Source organism: Acanthochromis polyacanthus, chromosome 13, assembly GCF_021347895.1.
Source record: "Acanthochromis polyacanthus isolate Apoly-LR-REF ecotype Palm Island chromosome 13, KAUST_Apoly_ChrSc, whole genome shotgun sequence".
NCBI classification, from domain to species: Eukaryota; Metazoa; Chordata; class Actinopteri; family Pomacentridae; genus Acanthochromis; species Acanthochromis polyacanthus.
In genome coordinates, this window is record NC_067125.1 from 28,610,615 (window position 1) to 28,630,184 (window position 19,570).

The window sequence follows — 19,570 nt, forward strand, 5'->3', positions numbered from 1 at the left end:
GTAAAAGCAAAAGCATGCTTGATTTTGACACCAATAGCAGCAAATATGCTGCACAGCAAACATCAGTCATCAGACGTTCAGCTAATAAATATGTTTAGATCTGTTCAATCACTCAATCGGCAGCTTTAGGATCAACCCGACGTGGAATATCACACAGCTCTATCAGATCCACATCTATTCACACTCATAAAAAGCCATTCACACTTTTGTTTAAACAAGTAAAACCTTTGTAAATCCACAACACAAACTGTCTCATTGACAGATCCTGCTGCCTCACAGTTATTCCCAACACATCCAAAAGAGCCACAACAGGTTTTACAAGCAAATGACTGGCTTTGTGAACAAAGTGATGCTGACAACAAAAGCCAGATGCTACAGGTGTCACTTGTGTTAGAGGATACGAGACACTTTGTAGTTGCATTCTGAAGCTCACTGCAGCCTTTTTCAGCAGCACTGTAAGATAGTCTGAATAATAGCTATAAAATAAATTCACTACAAGATTAAACATGATGCAGGCAAAGTTCCATGACAGGATTCTATAGAACAGTCAAATCTATTACTTTGTAAACCCTTTCCTGAAGCATTTCATAATGTTTAAGGTTTATTTTCCAATTTGAGTGAGCTTCTTTCTGTTCATTGTGTGGTATGAAGACAAAAAAACAACTCAATTTTGCCCAATATGGATAATACATGCACTGATTTATTGTGATTATAAGACAATCATGCGGCTACAAGCAGCTTTAATGCAAGAAAAACAATCAAAATCATGATACTCAGGAGTTGGCAAATAATTTTTGAGATTCTTTTCTCATAAATTAGCATATTAATACAGAGCTCCCACATCTCAAACATCAAACCTTCCTTAAACAGACATTAAAGGAAAGTGGAGCAGCAGAAGACCGTGTGACGCCCGCTGCAGTCCTGTTTTAGGATTTAGGCTGGAAGAATTATGACTCTGGACTTTCACGAGGCTCTTAAAGTTGAGGGAAGCATAAGTCTGCTGTCAGTGTTGCTGAGAGCTTCGCTAAAGCCTACCTTGTGACAGAAGTGCTGGGTGGTGATGCTGAAGACATCCAGGCACAGCGAGGCCTTCTTTAACTCGGCCTGGAGGCTCTGCAGCTGCAGGGCCTGCTGCTCACAGCGCTCACGCAGCTGCTGGATCAGAGCTCGGTCCAACTCCTGCGTCCTGTCTGTCCGAACGGCACCGTGAACTGCTGCTGGTCGACCACAAACTACAGAAAACACAAAGCAGAACAAGGAATAATTAAATATTTTCACTTAGACTTCATGAAATGGTTTAAATCTGGACATTTTTACATAAAAATTGGCAATATCTATAAACAGTATCATATGTAGACAGACAGTTACACTTCCTTCTGTAATTGCTGATACATTTTCAGTAGAAAGCAGCTGTAGAAAACAAGGATACAATGTGACACTATGATATCCATATCACAGCTATTATATTACAAGGGTTTAAATGAAACAAAGAAGCAACTATTTCTACCTAATATACACTGATAATTTGTGATAGTCATTTACAAACAGTAAAAATCGAAATACGATCGTTGCGATATTCTCTTGTTTGATAGTTGTGCAATATAAACTCTACTGATAATGAGTGAACTGCATCTAATCAACATTTACTAATTCCAGCAACTAAATGATCAACATTTCCTGCTATTCAGAGTTCTATATGATTTGTAAACTGAATATTTTTGGGGTTTTGGACTGTTGGTGAAGCAAAATGCTAGTCAGAAAATGTGCTTCGCTTTAATCTCTCTGCTTACATCCACACAAAACAAATTAACCGCTGATTGCTTGGAGCCTCAGTGCTTTCTCTGCACCCACAGTGACAAATGGTCTTTCCACCTCACTGTTACTCATGTCTGCTCAGACCAATCAGCAGCTTCCTCCCACAACTGTAACCACCTTCCCAGTGTATGTTTACTATGCTGTGCAGTATGGAAACCTTTATCACCTGTCCTGGACTCCCTGTATCTCTGAGAAAAGCACAAATTGCTGACTTGTAATGTTGTAATCTGAGCCAGCGGGTTTGCTGCTGCTGAAGGAGCCTTTCCAGCATCGGAGCTACTGCTTGTTGCTATGACAACACCAGGCTGCCATGGGTAAAGTCTGGGGATGAAGTGTGGGGAGAGAGCGACTGCAGTTTTAAAGGTACAGTAGAGGCTGATGGTGCTGCATTATTGACGACTGCTTCCTTCTTTTGTACCACACGGGAACAAACCAGAGATGTAATATGAGACACACACTGTATGTGCGTGTAGTACATGTGTACATGTATGTAGGTGATGTGTATGACCTACCGGGGGACTGTGGTTTTGGTGAAACCACTGCAAATCTTTTAGGGGAGGATTTTGGTGACGGCGTAGGCTCTGTGTCCTTGTGCAAATCTTTTCTTGAGGCTGCAAAGAAAAGAAATAGTAATATGCTTTACAGTGTGCATATTTAAACACAAGAAATCCATTTTTTATTTTGTCTCATTAATAATACTGTCCTAAATATTAGCACATTTACATTACTATTGCATTGCTTCCACTTTATAAGAGTAATATTATTCTTCCTTTTTATTGAAGTCACATTATGTAAAAAAATATTTTGTATTTCCATTGATTATATGGAATTAATCCTGACATTTAAATTAGATCAGACATTATGTGCTGTGTTTTAATAAATACTTTTGTGTTATTGCAATTTTACATGCATAGCAAATCAGGATACTTCCACTAGTCCATGATTTACAGACAATTAAACTTTGTGGCCATTAGTGCACTACTGTATTTGATTCTTCAACCCAGCATGCACGTGTAAAAGCCAGAAGTTTGAACCCCTAGAGGGCATTCTAGTGAACGGATCTGAGAAAGAAAAATGCATTTTTCTTTTAAAAGTGCCAACAAAATAATGGGACCCAGAAGAAAGCATGTTCACTGTGGTACACTGGCCGCTAGCTGGAGTTGCTGCTCCACTTGTTCACTCAGATTCTGTAGCAGGAAGCTGAAGCTGCTCCCAATCACTACAGAAATACACAGTGTGGCCACAGGATGGTGATCACGCTCCACCTTCACTGCAAATGTGCCAACGCGGGCAACAATGTGCATCACCTAACAACACTGATGCCTACATGGACAGAGAGGGAGTGCACTGTGAGGCTACATCGCTGCTGTGATGCAATGCTAAGTAACTGTACGGATACAGCACAGAATGGCTGAGTTAATAGGAATTCATAATGTATTACTTTGCCCTAAAATCTCACTTAAGATGTCCTACATGGAAAATGAGATGGAAAATGGACATTAAAGGCATTATGGAGGATGTTTTTTGTTTTTTTTTAAATTTGTCTGATTCACATAAATTGAATATACTGACCTTTAGTGGACTTGTATGTATGGTTTCTAAAAAATTAAAAATTAAAAAAAAAACTGTGGACATGGCAGGACCTGATAAACATCAGCCAATCAACGCGCTCGGACCGAGGCGTTTGGTTTGCTCCCTTTCCTGTCAATCAAAAATCTTCCGGCTCAGGCCTAGTTACGTAGATTACGTACGCCTTGGACCTAAGTGTTTTCTGTATGTGTTGCTTTGGTATAGCTTCGTAGTTAGCTGCGACTTGTTTTGCTCATCTTTTTTTACATAATGGCAGATAAAGATCCAGGGGGACCCAGCCGTAAAAGACAACTTCACGAGTCCTACACAAGTTCCTACACAAGTTTCTGGAGGGGGGCGTTTCTTCGTAAATGTTAAGAGGGGGGAGGTTAGAGGGGGGTGAGGGAGAGGTTGTATGTGCGCATGCTACGTTCAAAGTCGTAGGAAATTAATCTCCTCTAATGCCCTTAATAAGGGCACCATAATCTTACTGTAAATATGTTTTGTGCAGAACCTTTTTCCCCCCCATCGATACACAGATCTGTGATTAAAGTAAGAAAAATAGAAATAAACTTCTGAGCCAGAAGTTTATTTTAGTATAGGAATATCTCACTAAAATGCTTTGATGTCCAACTAGCAGCTGAAATTGTTGGAATAAGCAAATCATTTTAGTAATGACACTAATTTTGCTTTTGCCTCTTTGTGTGCTTTTCAAATTTTTAGATTTAAAATACAAATATTGCACAGGTGTTAAACTTTCCATGCAGGTCCAGTACCATAAATTACATCAGCATCTGTAAAGTACTCTGTCCTTCTGCTCTTCATACAACTCAATAACAACTTCAATAACCGAGACTAAAGACAGCAGCCTGTGAACAGCAGTGCAGTTATTAGAGGGGTGGGAATTTCCACTGACTCATACTGAGGAATGAGTATTAACATGTGAACTGAGGCCTTCAGTTTATGAGTCGAGCGTAAAGCAATTCTAGCACTAAGCATCTCCCGCTAAGATCTCTGCAAGCTCACATTCACGCATCCATCACAGCCACCTTGACCTCTGATCTGGAGATTGCAGCAACACGGCACACACAAACCGAGCTTTGGATGTTTGTTTCTGCTGTCTGTGTCGTACCCAGTGGGGAGCAGGGCTGTGGCGGCAGACTGCGGCGCTGGAGGCTGGGGGCGTTGGGAGGCTGAGGCCGGCTCTGATGATGGGGGGCTTTGCTGGGCGGTGCTGTGGCTTTCTGAAGAGGAGCGTCTTCACTGCCACTGCTGGGATCTACAGAGCAGGAAAGACGTCAGAAACAGACAAATGCAATCAGTAAGTCGCAATCTGATCAAGTATAGCCAGCCTGTATAAGACATGTGCAATGAAATATCGCACCTCAAGACTCAAACTGTTTTTGCAGGTATGTAACATCAGGTGCCCCAGCTTTGGCACAGTGCATGCTGGGACATGCTGTGACACTAAACAGGATCAATTGAGGACATATAAGTACATACAGTGCTGCTCTGCTTCCAAGCACTCCATGTTCTACTTATTTCTGTGTCTTAGGTGCAAGTGAGGGTAAACAAGTTCAGCACAAGCCTATATCTGAGTGCATTAATGTGAAATGAGATGTACTATATCGGGAAGTACTCTGCTATGCAAACTCTAAAGCCGGATCCCTTGGTACCGTCGATACACCACAATAATGAGTATGCAGTCTGGCCTGGCCTATAGACTTGCTTATGCTCTCCATTATACTCTGATTATTGTATTTTGTCTGTTATGAGAGATTTAATTTGCCTTTGCACCACTGAGGGAATGCTGATCCTCAGTTTGACAGTGACTCTCTCGGGAATGGTGACATTAAAGCTTTCATTTATCGCTTAGAACATGCTTTTTTCCCCCACGAGTTGTACCTTTGTGGTGCCATCAGTGCATAAACATATTAGTGTAAATGGGGTTTTACACTTAAAATTGCAAAGGATATAAAATCCTCCAAGTGTTACAAAAAATTACTGTGTTGTTATTCTGGTGTGTTTTTCGTATCAAGCTTCAGCAGATTACTATCTTTCCTCGGAGAGCTTTTCTAACTGCGGAAATTCACCAAGAATAGCAAAAAAAAAAAAAAAAGCAGAGAGCTGTAAACATCCTAATTATTCATAACATCTTATTACGCCTCTAGCTTTTGCAGAGATGAAAGGCTTTGATTCATAGACAACTGAGGCTGTAGCAAGAACAGTGCAACAGAAACACGGCCAAAGACATTTTCTTCAAACGACCAGGAAGAAATCCACATGGGCGTTACATGGTAAGTTTTTGTTTCTTTTTTTTTTGCTTTCGAACATTTGTTTGAGATGAAATCTTAACAGTTTAAAAGAAATTCCATCACTCCTCGCACACTTCAACATTTAGGTTTAGTTCGTAGTGTAAGTGAAGAGTCATAAACCAAACAGCTCTAATTACTTATAAAATATTCAGCTCCTCAATCCATGGTAGAGCTGACACAGGCCACAAATACGGGTAATAGAACACATTCAAACAGGAAAGATGGACGGGTTTTATCCTTAACTCGAATATCATTAAACTAAAATAAGATTAAATAAGTCAGATGATGATTCAAGGAGCCTGAATCACGGAACCAAACAAGCTGTTATAGTAAAATATACAATATGGTGTCACATTTTAGTTGTACTGGAGCCAAAATGGCAAAATACAGAATATCAATTTCATTAAAAAGGAATATTAGACTGGTTTTGATGTCAAAATGCCAGAGCTTATATAAAACCTCCAGTGGGACCACAGGGACTCTTCTCACTGCAGCAGAGCCTGAATCCACATGGGAGAGTCAGCAGATTGTTTTGTTTTGTTTTTTTTTCCCCCAAAGGCGTCTTACTGAAATGAAGACTGAGCCAAGAAGTGGATTGGCTGAGGGAGACGGCTGGAGGCTGACTCACACTGCTAAACGCTTGTTTCTAGTGTGCACATACAGTACAAATCCACCCCCCGCAGCCGACAGCCTCTGATCAGCAGCAACGAGCTTCCAGGACTCTGCTCTGCTGGGGACTGATTCACAAGAAGTGAGAACACACACAATAAGGATATTAGAAGGAAGTATTGTGTTTGGCAAAACAATCACGGCTCCCTAATTTATAGAGTCTACTGAATGTACAAGTCTCATCTGTTATTTTTCCCCAGTAATTGAACAGTCTTATCTAAATTACAATTTCTTCCAAAAGCCCTTTGCCCTGTGCGATGTAGCACTGGTGTAAATCAGGTTATTTGGCATGTTTTACTTGGGAGAAATCAGTTCGAATATAATTACATTTGATTAGCAAACAGACATGATAGCATCTAGGTAAGGACTGTTTAAGTGGACTAAAAGAAAAAGCATGAGGAAGATATTGTAGAGCAAAAAACAATATTAGAAAAAAGCATTTTGATTTGCATTAACAATCAGGGTTCCCTAATTCATAGTAACCACTGAATGTAGAGTTTCATATATTTTTTCTCCTATTAGTTGAACAGAATTATTTAAATTATTGAAAAACTGTGTGATATAGACAGTAAGGTAAATCAGGTTGACATTTTGTATTTTTTTTCCCTTTAAAGAGCTCAGTTAGACACAATTACATTCATTCTCAAATAGAGTGACAGCAATCTAAGATACGGATTGTTTAAGTGGACTGAAACAAAAAACAGAAAAGCAAAGATAAAGCAAGATATATCATGAAACTGAACAGGCTTGCATACGTACATAGTACATACACGTTTTGTTTATTTATTTATTTTTTTGCCAGTTTTCTCAATAAACTTGGTGATCGAGTGATGACCTGTCTGGTGTGCCCCAGCTTTCTGTGCAGTGCATGCTGGGACCACTTTCCTTGTGACCCTCAACAGGATTAATTAGGACCACATGAGTAGACAAAGTGCTGTTTTGCTTTCAAGCACTCCATGTTCCCACTTATTTTTGTTTCTTAGGTTCAACTAAGGGTTAAAAACATTCAGCACTAGACTGCATCTGGATGCATTAATGTGCAATGAGATAGAGATTAAATTGGAGGAACTCGGCTGTGCAAACTGAAGCCTGATGCCTTGGTACCGTACAATACACATGAAACAAGTATGCAGTCTGGATATAATTACATTCTATTCTCAAAATAAAAATGACTGCAAACTAAGGTAAGGACTGTTTAATTGAACTAAATTGATTTTAGGTGTTTATTAAATCACTTTAGATGGATTATAACGTGAACCATAACTACAAACTACATCAAATGGGACCCAAAGTAAGGCTGCAACTCATTATCAGTCCGTTGCTATATTTTAATGTTAATTAGATGGTCGATAAAATGTCAAAAATAGGGAAAAGGTGAAAATCAAACTGCTTGGTTTATCTCAGGGATCAACAAATCCTCAAATATGATAAGCAGGAAAACAAGACATGTTTTTGCCAGATGAGTAATTTGGAATGATTCATTTCTGTAAATGAGCTACTCTATCAATCACTTGTTTCATCGCTAATATATAGTGGCATCCAAACCGCTTTCAGGATGATTTGAGTGCAACTGACTTAATAAACCGTAGCTGCAAACACACCCCTCCTATTACTCCATCAGTAGCACACAGCACCAGATACATGAGCAAACTGTGGCTCCTCCTGAGCTAACTGGACAAATAAATTGATATGCCACCAGTTGCCTGAAGTCATTATAGCTTCCTCCTCTCTTCCATCTATCACTCCCAGTCAAAACACTTGCTGGAAGTGAATGTGGCTGCATTTGAGGCATATGGCAGCCACTAATAGAGCACCGCAGTCTGAGCCAACTGCCCGAAGGGAAACATTGCTATAAAGCTGCCAGTCATGTGTGAGCAGCTCCCCAGTGGTTGTCTATCTGGTAGACACCACATCTCATCACTGCACCGCAATTAGAGTACATGTTTTGCTGAAAAGGAGTACAGAAAATCAGCAATTGGCTTAAACTTTTGAAAAGAGCTCTACAATGGAATGCACAGAACGATTTAAGTCACGCTCACATGACTGCAGGTTATCATCTCAAACTGTAGAAATTGTTATTTTTTTGGATGAAAAGAACTACAGGAACCTGAAGCAGAAAAAACAACCATTTCCTGGCTGGACTGTAGCAAAAGTTTGAGGCAAGAAAGGGGCTGGTTAGATGTTTTTTTTGGATGATTTTCATGTCAAACCTCACCATGACTTTTTGTTTTCAACATCACTTTTTCTATCATAAATAAGAACAAAAGACTGCTGCTAATATATGAAGCAGTTATTGTCGCCACGGCCGCAAGAGACAACAGCTGTTGTGGGTTTTTTTTTCCAGTCTGAAAACTCCTCTTTCATCAGCAGTGTAAGGGGGAGGGTCCTCAGCATTAACAGCATTAACACACAATTACGTCTGTCAATCAGCACAGTCTGCTAATACACCACAGACACTTACATGCGCGTCTATTTGTGCTTTCATCATTACTTCTCAACATTTATCATTAACCTCCTCTCCATTGCCACTCTTCTTTAGTTCCAGCTGGAAGGATTTATCTTCCACCAGCAGCCATCCGGAGTGCTTCGTTGCTGTTCGCAGTTTATGTTTAATCAATTCATTATTAGTTGAGATCAGTTTGGAGAGTCACTGGCAGTGATTCCCCTGGTATCGCTGATCAACTTTAGGGAGAAAAGTCGATCCTATGGCATGGTCTCAGGGCCTTTCACACTTTTATTTGTTTTCACCTGGGCTCCCATCTCTTATATTTGTTTGGTGTCTTGTTAAGTATTTAATTTTGCATTATTGAACCCCTGTGCCATCTCAATTGTGGATTCCCTTACATTTAGTGACCATAAAACAGACCAAAAGTAAAACTAAATGCCAAAGTATACACTAATAATCAACTCATCTGGACATGTATTTGAAACGTTTTAAATGTATTTTTATCCAATTTTGGTGAGTTTTTTTGTGTTACAAAATTACCAAAGAAGTAATCTTGATTGAGCTGTTCGTAGTGGAACAAGTGTAACTGATTCACATCTTTCTCATGAAGGATTGTATTTACCAGTATTTGTGTACGTTGTCTTGCCGATGTGTTGTGTCAGTGTTGCAGGTTGGAACTAAAGGCCTTCGGTAAGCTCCTTTGTGTTACACTGAAGCTTAGACTATTCCTGCCAGTCTCATCTGAAAAGTCTGTTCTAAACAATATAAATCCATGCAAAACATATACAGCCTTTCTTTTAGTTAATCTCTTGGCATAAGCTTCCCTTTATATGCCATTGTTTCAGAGCTGGACCGTAACAGTGCAGTATGTCTCAGCATTTTCCCATGATGGATAGTTTGAGTCAGCACAAATGAGTCTGCAGTCACACAACACAGGAGGGTGTACACAGTCAGTAAAGTCTCCTTCTGGTATAAATTAAAAATTAAGTCTGAACCGACGACTTCTCCTCTGACGCATTTCTCATCTCTCTATTACACACAGACATAATTATCTTGTCAGTTGAATTTTACTGTCACCGCTCTATCTAGATGCGGCCTGCGTGTAAAAGCTTCACCAACGCTGGTGTTGCACTGAGCTCTGGGATCTGATCCAGATGAAATTCTGCAGCATGCAGGCTGAGGGGAGGCAGCAGAGCGAGGAGAGAGACTTTAAGAATCTCTTCATCAAAGGCTCTGTGCTGGCAGCAGCTTCCAGTGCACACTCATGACAAATAAATGAAAAATGAAAGGAATCAAGCGGCTTGTTACTATAGTAACTGACGAATAGAAGAGCAGCCACACCCCACTGGTGAATTCATAAAGAGATGTAGATGTGATAAAACATAAATGTGGAGTATCCTTTTTATCAGACGAAGCGCTGTCTGATGTTATTAATTCTCTGAGGTGGTCACCTTTAAGCTTTCATGAAAACAGTAGAAGAGTGACTCACGCTGAGAAGGTCGGCTGGATCGCTGTGGCTGCTGTCATTAGACTGGTTGCTGGACACAGACGACACGCTGGAGCTCCGGACAAAAGCCGAAGGCAGCCAGACGGGCAGCTGGAAGGGCGGAGAAGCCCGGAGGACGGAGACCAGACTGGCCTGATTTGAGCAGGAGACTCTTCGGGTCGTTTCTGGGCCTGGCCTCTTTTGCTCTGCTTGAGATAGAAAGAAAAACATGCATCACCGCAGTGACAGTGGAGAAATCTCTGTGTATTAAAAATGTAGAGCTAAGAGCAAAACTGAGAGATATCTGAAGGGCGTCTGTCTTTTTCAATGACATCAGGTCAAAGTATAAAAGCAAAGAGAAAAAAGGAAGCACTACAAAGGCAGACGCGAACAGAGAAATAACATAAAATATGCTGTTTAGGGAAGAAGCTTTGCCACAACAGCAATATGAGAACCCCAAACTTGCAGAAAAGGCAATAAATAGGGAGAGTAATTAAAGTGTAAGTTAAAACAATTGCAAGTAGAGCTTGCAAAGGTTTAAAGTCAAATTTCCAAAAGTGAACAACATATATAAGTGCAGTAATTTCAAGAAGGTATTATATTTTAAAAAAACAAACATTATTTGAAGTTCAGGTCTAAATTGTGAAAAGTGAAGCAGGACTTCTGAAACAATAGAAGGGGAAACATCTCACAAAAATGCAGTCATTTACCATGATTAAATTACCTAACTTTAATTTTACTGAACCAATCTTGCTTTTTTGTCAGTTGGCACTAATTATGTCTAATTTAAGACATATATTTACGGAACTCAACTTGAATAAAAAGTTTCATATATTAAATAAAAGGGTCATATTTTCAAAATTATTTTACATTTGTGAATGTATTTTAACAGTTTTTTATGTCAAAATAATTCTATATTTTGCAAATCAAGTGATTTGCATGAGACATGTAAATTCTTAGTCTATTTTGTGATTTTATTGATGTTTTATTCAGATTTTAAAAGGTCAAAAGAAATCAATAGAATAAAATGCAATATATATATATATATATTATATTGCCCTCCAGTACAACTAAATTCCTTAACAATGCTGTATTTATTTTATTCAGTCATGCCTACAGGATGAAGGAAAGAGTGTAATTTCTTCGCACTGGAACAAGAATAACCTCAAATGATTATTTGCTTTCCAGCCTTATTTGGAGCGAATATATTGGAGATTCTAATCACAGCACTAATGCATCTGCACTGATGAGTGAAAAGAGAGAGTTCATATCAGTTTCACACATCTCATAAAACTATAAAAATGACACACAACGATGAGAACATCTGACAGCCTCCATTAAGTGATGAAATTGTGCATAAATAAGAGGGCACCACATGTGGACTCTGACTAGATTATGACTTCTAATGTGAGCAGGTGGAGAAATGCAGCACACGTCGGTAGGATGTGGAAGTTACATTGCTATCAAACGCTTTGCACTTCAAAGAGTTTAGGAGCCAAAAGCTGAAACTCATCCATAAGCATGACAGCAAAAAAGAAAAAAAAAAGTAAATCATTCAGCAAGCCGAAGAAGCTCAGCGAATAATAACTTCTCTGTAGCTCGACAACTAGGGGATGGGATGTGCACAGAATATTCTCCAAAATCTGTCTTAATCAACTAACACACTGTTTTTTCAGTGTAAGCAAAGGCATATATGGGGCATCTTCCTTCCTTCCATCCATCCATCCATCCATCCATCCATCCATCCATCCATCCATCCATCCATCCATCCATCCATCATATTAGATTGTACGAACTGCCGACTTGTAGCTGGAGCTGTTTAGGTTTAAATGGAGATGTTCTTTCTTTATGGAAATTAAGAAACTCAAGCAACTGAATCAATTTTTCATATAATCAGTGCAAAATTACATGTTTTAGTTGTAGAAAACCTCAGTGGAACCTAGGAAACAATGAAAGTAAACTGCATTAATTGGCATCTGGAGAGAAAAACTGCACACCCGTACCGAACAAGTGGTGCAGATTGTGCTATTCAAGAAATAAGACACATTTTATACGTCCTAGAGGTCAGTCAGTATCTGATTATAAATAAATGCAGGAGATTCTTAAATCTAATAAAACTGTCTCTGATGGCAAAAATGCACCAAAAATGTCTCGAAACTTGCAATTTGATGGCATGATGGAAACAGATCATCATCTCACCTGTGAGATCCTGACCTGCTCTGGCTGTCTGAGCAGATTGGCATGTTGCTGGTGTTGACCTCTGACCCATCGGCTGAACTCTTGTCTTGGCTGCAGGCTGCCTGGTGACGGCCCCTAACCCCAGCTGAGGCCTCAGTGTTCTGGGTGAGCGGTAGACACTTCCTCCATCCTGGGGAACATGCTGGTTTGGGACATTAGCGATACAGTCAGTTCTCCTTGGAACATTTGCGATTTTTAGTGATGACATTTTATAAGTTTTGACATTATGATGATAAACTAGATTCTTTGACTAATAGCTACATTAGGTTTTGTGCTTTATCCAGTTTTTGTTACCTTATGTCAAAAAGGGCTCAATAAGCAATACAGGTGAAACTGAGCACTTTTCTTACATGCACTAACTGCTAAAAAATCTTTGCATCATTCCATTTTTTTTCCAACTTGCTGCTATTTGTAGTCACTGGCATGCAAAGTCATTGCCTTTGTAGTACCACTAATGCTGCGTCATAATACATCAAACCTCTCACCTCCTGCAGATATTTCTCTGACATCTCTTCATGAAAGCTGTCCGACTTCCCACCCAGCCTCTGAGGGACGCTGCTGCTTGGAGGTTTCATCCCAGTCGCAGTGATGCCTGGAGGATAGTAACCTGCTTTCTGCATCTCCTGTCGATATTTATCAAACAGCAGGTTGGAGGAACAGAGCACCGGGGTGGATTTCGGTTGTGGACCACCCTTTGGATCTTTGTGGGCTGGTGGGTTGGAATAAGAGGATAGTCTTGGTGGGTGTGTAGAGGCTTCATGTGGAGCTTCGGGTTTTGCTGGAGCACTCTTCCGAATGTAAGTAATGATTTTTGGTCGGACATTTTTGGGCTTCTGTGGGGGAGAAGATCTCCTGGGTTCTGCCTCCTTCTGTTGGGGTATGACAGGTTTGGGGATGCCGCTGCTCAAACTTGTCTTCCCCGGTGGCTTGACAGTTTGATTTGCATCTCTAAGAGGGGAGTCACTGCGCTCCAAGCTCAATGCCCTGATGCCCTGGACCTTGGCTGGAGAACCAGGAGGACGTCTCTTGGGGGAACAGGAGGTAGTTTTAGGGGACGAGGGAGCTGCTGGTCGACTGGGGCTTCCCCATGGCTTCCTCCTCTCCAGACTTGAAGAGCTGGAGGTGTTGGTGTTCTCAAAGGAGCCCTGCTTTTTTAAGCTGTTATCAAAAGAGAGCTGCTTCTTTAAAGTATTCTCAAACGAAGGCTGCTTTTTATAACTCCTGTCAAAAGAGTTTTGTTTCTTCAATGTGTTATCAAATGAGCCTTGCTTCTTTATGACTTTAGGTTCAACCGATGACTGAGTCCCCTTTGTACCTGTTTTGGGTGGCCCATAGTTCAAACCAGGGGTTTCATCAGCCTGTGTGCTTTTATCCATTTTAGTGTTGCTTTCTTCATGTGTTTTTGTTGCAGAGGGTGAAACCTTGTGCTCAGTATCATCATATTTATCCACCGATATGGCATTCCCTGCTCTGTTATTGTTCTTCCTGTGCTCATCACCAACATCCTTGCATAAAACTCCACTGTTCACTTGTGCCTGTGAAGCAACCTCCTCCGGGAGAAGTGTTGAATTCAAATTTAGGTTCACATCCTTTTGGTGTATTGTGCTTTTTCTAGAGAATGAGGATGGATGATCAGCTCTTGCAGAGGCCTTTTTGCTCTCAGAGATGGTGGCACAAGTCTGGGAAGCCAGAGTCATGTCTTCTGAGATAGTTGAATGAGGACCAGAGGCCATGTGCCAGGAGTCTGTCATCTGGGTTCTGCCAGTAGTGTCCATAGCGGTGGCTAAGCTTGAAATAGTGGACAGACAGGACACAAAGACATCTGTTTCAGAGCTTAACTCCGTCCTGGACGCCTCTCTGCTCTCAGAGACGTGTGAGGATTCCTGTTCACTGGCACCATGTGGAACTGACTTCCCCTCTTGCCTGCTCTTATTATCTGTTGCCTGCTCTATTGTCGATTTTCTGCACGACGACGGCTGTTCTTGAAGCTCCTTCCGCTCTGCAAGCCCAACAAAGTCTTCCCCGTCCTCAACCAGATAAGCCTCCAGCTCCTGACATTCCAGCATCTCAAACTCCGCCAGCTCGGGATCGTCACACTGAGAGTCGGTGCCCCAGATGATCACTTTATCCTGCTCTGCTGTTTCAGTCATCAATCCTGACAGAGAGCCAGTTTCCCCAGTTCTCCCACCATCCTCTGTCTGAATTGCATTGGCATTGGCATCGCTATCAGTCAACACGCCACCCTGCCGGTTGTTATTCCTTAACTCCCCCTCACCGAGGGGCTCTCCTCGCTCACACATTATGAAAGCCGCTCTGAGTCTATGACACCCCCAAGAGCACTTTAAAAATCAGTCATCCACGGCATCAATTACGAAAAAAGTCGGGCTACCCATCAAACAGCCTTAGAGGCACAGCAGGGGCCTATCTTCACATATTTTTCCAATGTGGCAGAAATCCAAAGTGATTATCATGTATAATTTTGAAGATCATTCTTCATGACATTGGGAGTCCTTATCCTGTAAAAAAAAAAAAAAAACAACAGCAGACACCAAATAAGAAAATCAACAAAAGCAAGGACGACTTGATCAGAAAGTAGCCAACAATTGTAAACTCAGGAAACATCCAACACTCATGTTTGTTTATTGTGTCAAAGCCCTCACTCAAGTATTGTCAGGGAACCTAGAATTTCTGGCAGAGCCATGCTGTTTTCTGCTGTGTCCTACTTCTTCAAGAGACATAATTAGGAAATTAAATCTCAGCGATAGACTGATGTGCTCTGGAGTAAAAGTGATCACTGGGAACAATGGAAAACATATTCTGATAGCTGTGTGGCACGACTATATGAGACAGTATCTCGTAGAATTTAGGATTCCACCCATAAACGTATGGCTGCAAACCAGAGCTAAAAGTAGGACAAACCTCAGTAGTGGGCTGTCATTTGCCAGAATCATTTTTTTCCTGACTAAAACCTGACCCATTACGCAAGGAGAATTCTGAAAAGGAAGGCTTTTAAGGAGAAAGGAAAGGCTGCAAACAAGAGACCATTAACCTCTGACACTGAAAAAATCCACTTACACACTAACATTTCCAATAGAACTACTGCACTGAGTTTAATTAGAGGTCTCTACATTTAACATACAGATAAGAATGATTAAATATCATTCATGTATATGGAAATGACTGTCTCTGTCTGTGTATGACGAACAGACAGAAGGGATGTGACAATGACAATTACATGAACATAACATTATACTCTTTTAGGAGAAATTGTTTTATGAAGTTTTATGCTTTGCCATCAGCCTTTGAGTAACTGAGATTGTAATTGTAATATATGCTGTATGTTCTGCAGCAACTGTTAATTTTTCCCATAATCTCTTGCATTTTTCTGTGGACGAACCACCGCTTATTGATGCATCCACTATTGACACACTCCTGTAAATATTACAAACCTGTAAACATACACATTCAACAGCACTTCACTGCCCGACATGATTAGAAACATCTTTGTGTCCGTTCAGAGGAGCTGTGTGATCGTGCCATAATGACAGCATGCTGTGTTGTTCTGTGGAGGCTGACAGGTGGCGGCGAGTCTGTTCACTTCTGCCTTAGCTGTGAATGGGCTCCCATTTTCAGTGTTTACATGTAATTACATATATGACAGGTCACCTCTGAACTCCTGAGTACTACAGGTGCTTTTAGGGGTTCTCCCTGTGATGAGCTTAATACCTGTTTGTGCATTTGTGTAACTATTTAAAAGGCTGTTTGATGTGACAGGAATTGCTGTGAATACAATGAGCTATTAGCCCCAAATTGTGGGATTTCTGCACAGCGGAAATGCTAAAAAAAAATCCGGCAAAATAGTGAATTTGCACACATAAATAACTGTAGTTTGGGGGGGAAATGCCAGGACCATTTGGGCCTCATTGGGTCTGTTAAAATCAACGAGGATTGCTCTGATATCCAGCATAGAGAATCTTATCGGCCTATATGGCAAATTGCAATAAGCCAGGTGGTGCTCCTTCTGTGCCATTTCTTCATCTCTGCAGCCAGGTTGTCTGCAATTGACCTATTTACTGAATGAACCTTTGTACAGTGCAAAGAGTTTTAACTGATCCTTTGATCTCAATCAACAACTCATAAAAGCACCCGCACATAACCACGTCTTATCATCGCCATTATTCGGTGCAGGTTGCCAAGTTAATTAGGTAACACAAATGAAATTTCAATTCACTGCTCTTCATTATCATTTTCCATTATTTTGTTCCCACCTTCTCATTTCAATCACAAATAAAAAAATGGAACATGTTTCATTGCTTATATGAAGTGGTTATTTCCACAAAAAGGATTGAGGTGTGATGGCAACATAAAAACAATCTACAGCTTGTGCTTAAAGCAAAGCTGAATTCACTGTTTTGTCCTTGTTATACTCATCAGCCGATTAGCGTCAAAACTGACTGACTGCTGCTCCACCTTACGCATTTGCTCTCCACTGGTGTCCCAGTAAATTCACTTACACAGCAGGAAACGGCATCTCATTTCCCCTCACAAGAAAAGAAAAACTGTGCTGTTGTGTGATCATGAGAGTTGGATGCACCTACAAACCACCTACCACCTACAAACATATATACTGGAGGGTTCTTGTTTTCTTTTATGCACTTTTGTACACTTAACAAGAAACACAAAGAGGGTCCCAAGACAGAAGTGTCTGTTCTGCAGAGCGCGTGCTGAGGCAGCATTTAGTGTAGTGTGGCTGTACTGCAAACCAATGGATCAGATTCCTTTACACCTGCATCTCCCTCGCCTCCCTCACACATAGACTGTATATAAAAGATGCTCACTGTTCAACCACGACCTCACATAAAGTCTCTTCCATGTAGCATGTTGTCTGACAAGCGTGACAACAGATCGCTTTCAGGAAAGAAGCTGCAACCCGGTAACAGGACTGTTCCTGCTGCAGCCATGATTGCTTTCCATCCTTTAAATTGATTTCCGACTCCGAATCAATTCAGGGCAGACCACTGCAGAGATACTACAGCAAATCATCACTCATCAGCACGGCGACAAGACAACGGTCATGGTTCACTTGTTATTTAGTTTTAGAATGAAGATTTAATCAAGAAATTGATAACATCAAAGACTTATTCAGTTATTATAACAAGCAAATGTGGGACAGAAAGTCTGTATGAATATAAAAAAAACTACAAATGACCTACAAAAAGGCAACTTCAGGTAATCTAAATTGGATTAAAGCAGATTACACCTGCCCTACTTTGGGGCATGAAATCTAACTATAACTTCCAAATTCTGCTTTACAGGCTCTCATGGAGAAAAAAAAATTACAAGATTTCTTACACTTTTCAATCTATTTGAACCTCATTCTACTCACATACCTCTTGAGATTTGAGTGACACAGTGCAGTGCAGGAAAGTGCAGGATGCTGCTCATCTTACTGCCTGTAAAAAGTGCAGAGCAAGTACTCTGAGTGACTGCAGTGATACTCTTCACTTAATTTACCGCCCACTTTCCCATTTCCATCTACATGTCACATACAGTGCTGCTGTAATTCACACTGTCAGTGCTCGTTCCTGCCTCGGCCCTGTCACCTCCATCTCTTTGGATGTTTTTCTCTGGTTCTAATTTACGTTCCTGCTTCTTTTGTCTGCCCCGCTGCTGCTGTAAAGCTCCTAATGTTCCTGCGGTGACACCATAATGGCACGAGAGGATACCGAGCAAATTTATGCTCGGTCTCAGCAACATGCTTCCATGAGCATGTATCCCCCCCCCCCCCCCCCCCATCCCCCCCATCGCTCAGCAGCCCACCCCGCCACCTGCCTCCTGATATGGAGGCAAGACCTTTGCTGGGGCCTCTGATGAAATCTGTGCCTGAAACGCCTGTGTGAGTGACTTGTTTTTCCTCAGTGGAATCAAACGTCCCTCCTTTTTGGCAACCATATATTTGAACCAGAGCTCAGATTGAGGCCTTTAATTTGTCCACCAAGCTTCACTTCATGCTCACACTGGGATCCTCATGAAATATTGAAGATGGATGAAAATGGAGGCACCAGTCTCCCGCTTATTTTAATGCTTCAGTGGCCTTGACTTCTTTGTGTAACCAGCCAAAGCTCGCATAATATCTTATCTCTATATAGAGTGGTAAAGCCTCTCAGGCCTACAAGTGGCTGCAAGAACAAAACACATGCACCTACGGAAGCTTGGTGATCATTTTAATTTAACAGCAAAGCGTTGATGCATTTACATCCTATAATTGAGGCCTTAGTGGATGTAGAAGCTGTTGTCTGGTGTCACGTCTTACATAATGTGAAAAACTCCAACCATTTGGACAACTGTGATGACTCAATCCACACCAGAGGAAACCTGTCACATCTCTATTACTAATGTCCATTCATCCAGCTCATGCTGCCTCACACTCTAGTTTCTAAATATACTGCAAAGAGCATCTACACACATGATCCCTGCACAAGAAAAGAACACTAAAAAAGAGGAAGGACATTTCTGCTCTCAGGGCACACACAGAAACATGAGATGCAGATGAAAGAAGCTCATAATCCACAGTGGGACCACATACTCTGAGCTGAGGTGAGCCCACCTCCTGTCAGGTTACCTGTATTTTTTCCAGCTCCCCTGAATGCAACAGCTACATTAGAATCCTGCAAACAATTAGCAAATGACCTGAACATGACAACCAACACCAACAAACAACAGCAGCAGCATCCGCAGTCTCTCCAGCGGATGCAGCAGTGTCAATAAATCCAATTAACACGGAGAAGGAGGAGGAAGGAGGCAGAAACGAGCCGCCGTCCCCCGGTGTGAAATGGGGAATTCTTACCGGTAGATTCAGGTGATCCGCCGGAGACGAGCTCGACAGGGAGGAGAGGGAGAAGCAGAGGAAGGCAGACGATCAGTTTGAGCCGTGATGATGAGGACACAGTCTGCAGCGTCTCTGGAAAACAGGGAGGAGAGGAGGAGAGCGGCAATGTGGGCTCAGGACGCCCTCTGCAGGTCACAACCAGG

General features: G+C 41.2%; 1 protein-coding gene across 2 annotated transcripts; it reads right to left on the reverse strand.

Annotated features, from left to right (window-relative positions):
* Positions 1-1,041: 1,041 nt before the first annotated feature.
* On the reverse strand, positions 1,042-19,529 carry LOC127536674 (mucin-4-like). 2 transcript variants are annotated; one of them, XM_051957680.1, is made up of 7 exons: positions 19,386-19,529; positions 13,024-15,054; positions 12,500-12,680; positions 10,304-10,506; positions 4,517-4,663; positions 2,328-2,426; positions 1,042-1,232 (listed from the first exon to the last, which is right to left on the reverse strand). In XM_051957680.1, the coding sequence occupies exons 2-7, from the start codon at positions 14,836-14,838 to the stop codon at positions 1,161-1,163; spliced, it is 2,517 nt and encodes an 838-aa protein (XP_051813640.1). In that variant the 5' UTR covers positions 14,839-15,054; positions 19,386-19,529; the 3' UTR covers positions 1,042-1,160. The 2 variants fall into 2 exon arrangements, with proteins under 2 accessions (XP_051813640.1, XP_051813639.1); XM_051957679.1 differs by having other exon boundaries at positions 10,304-10,509.
* Positions 19,530-19,570: the final 41 nt, after the last annotated feature.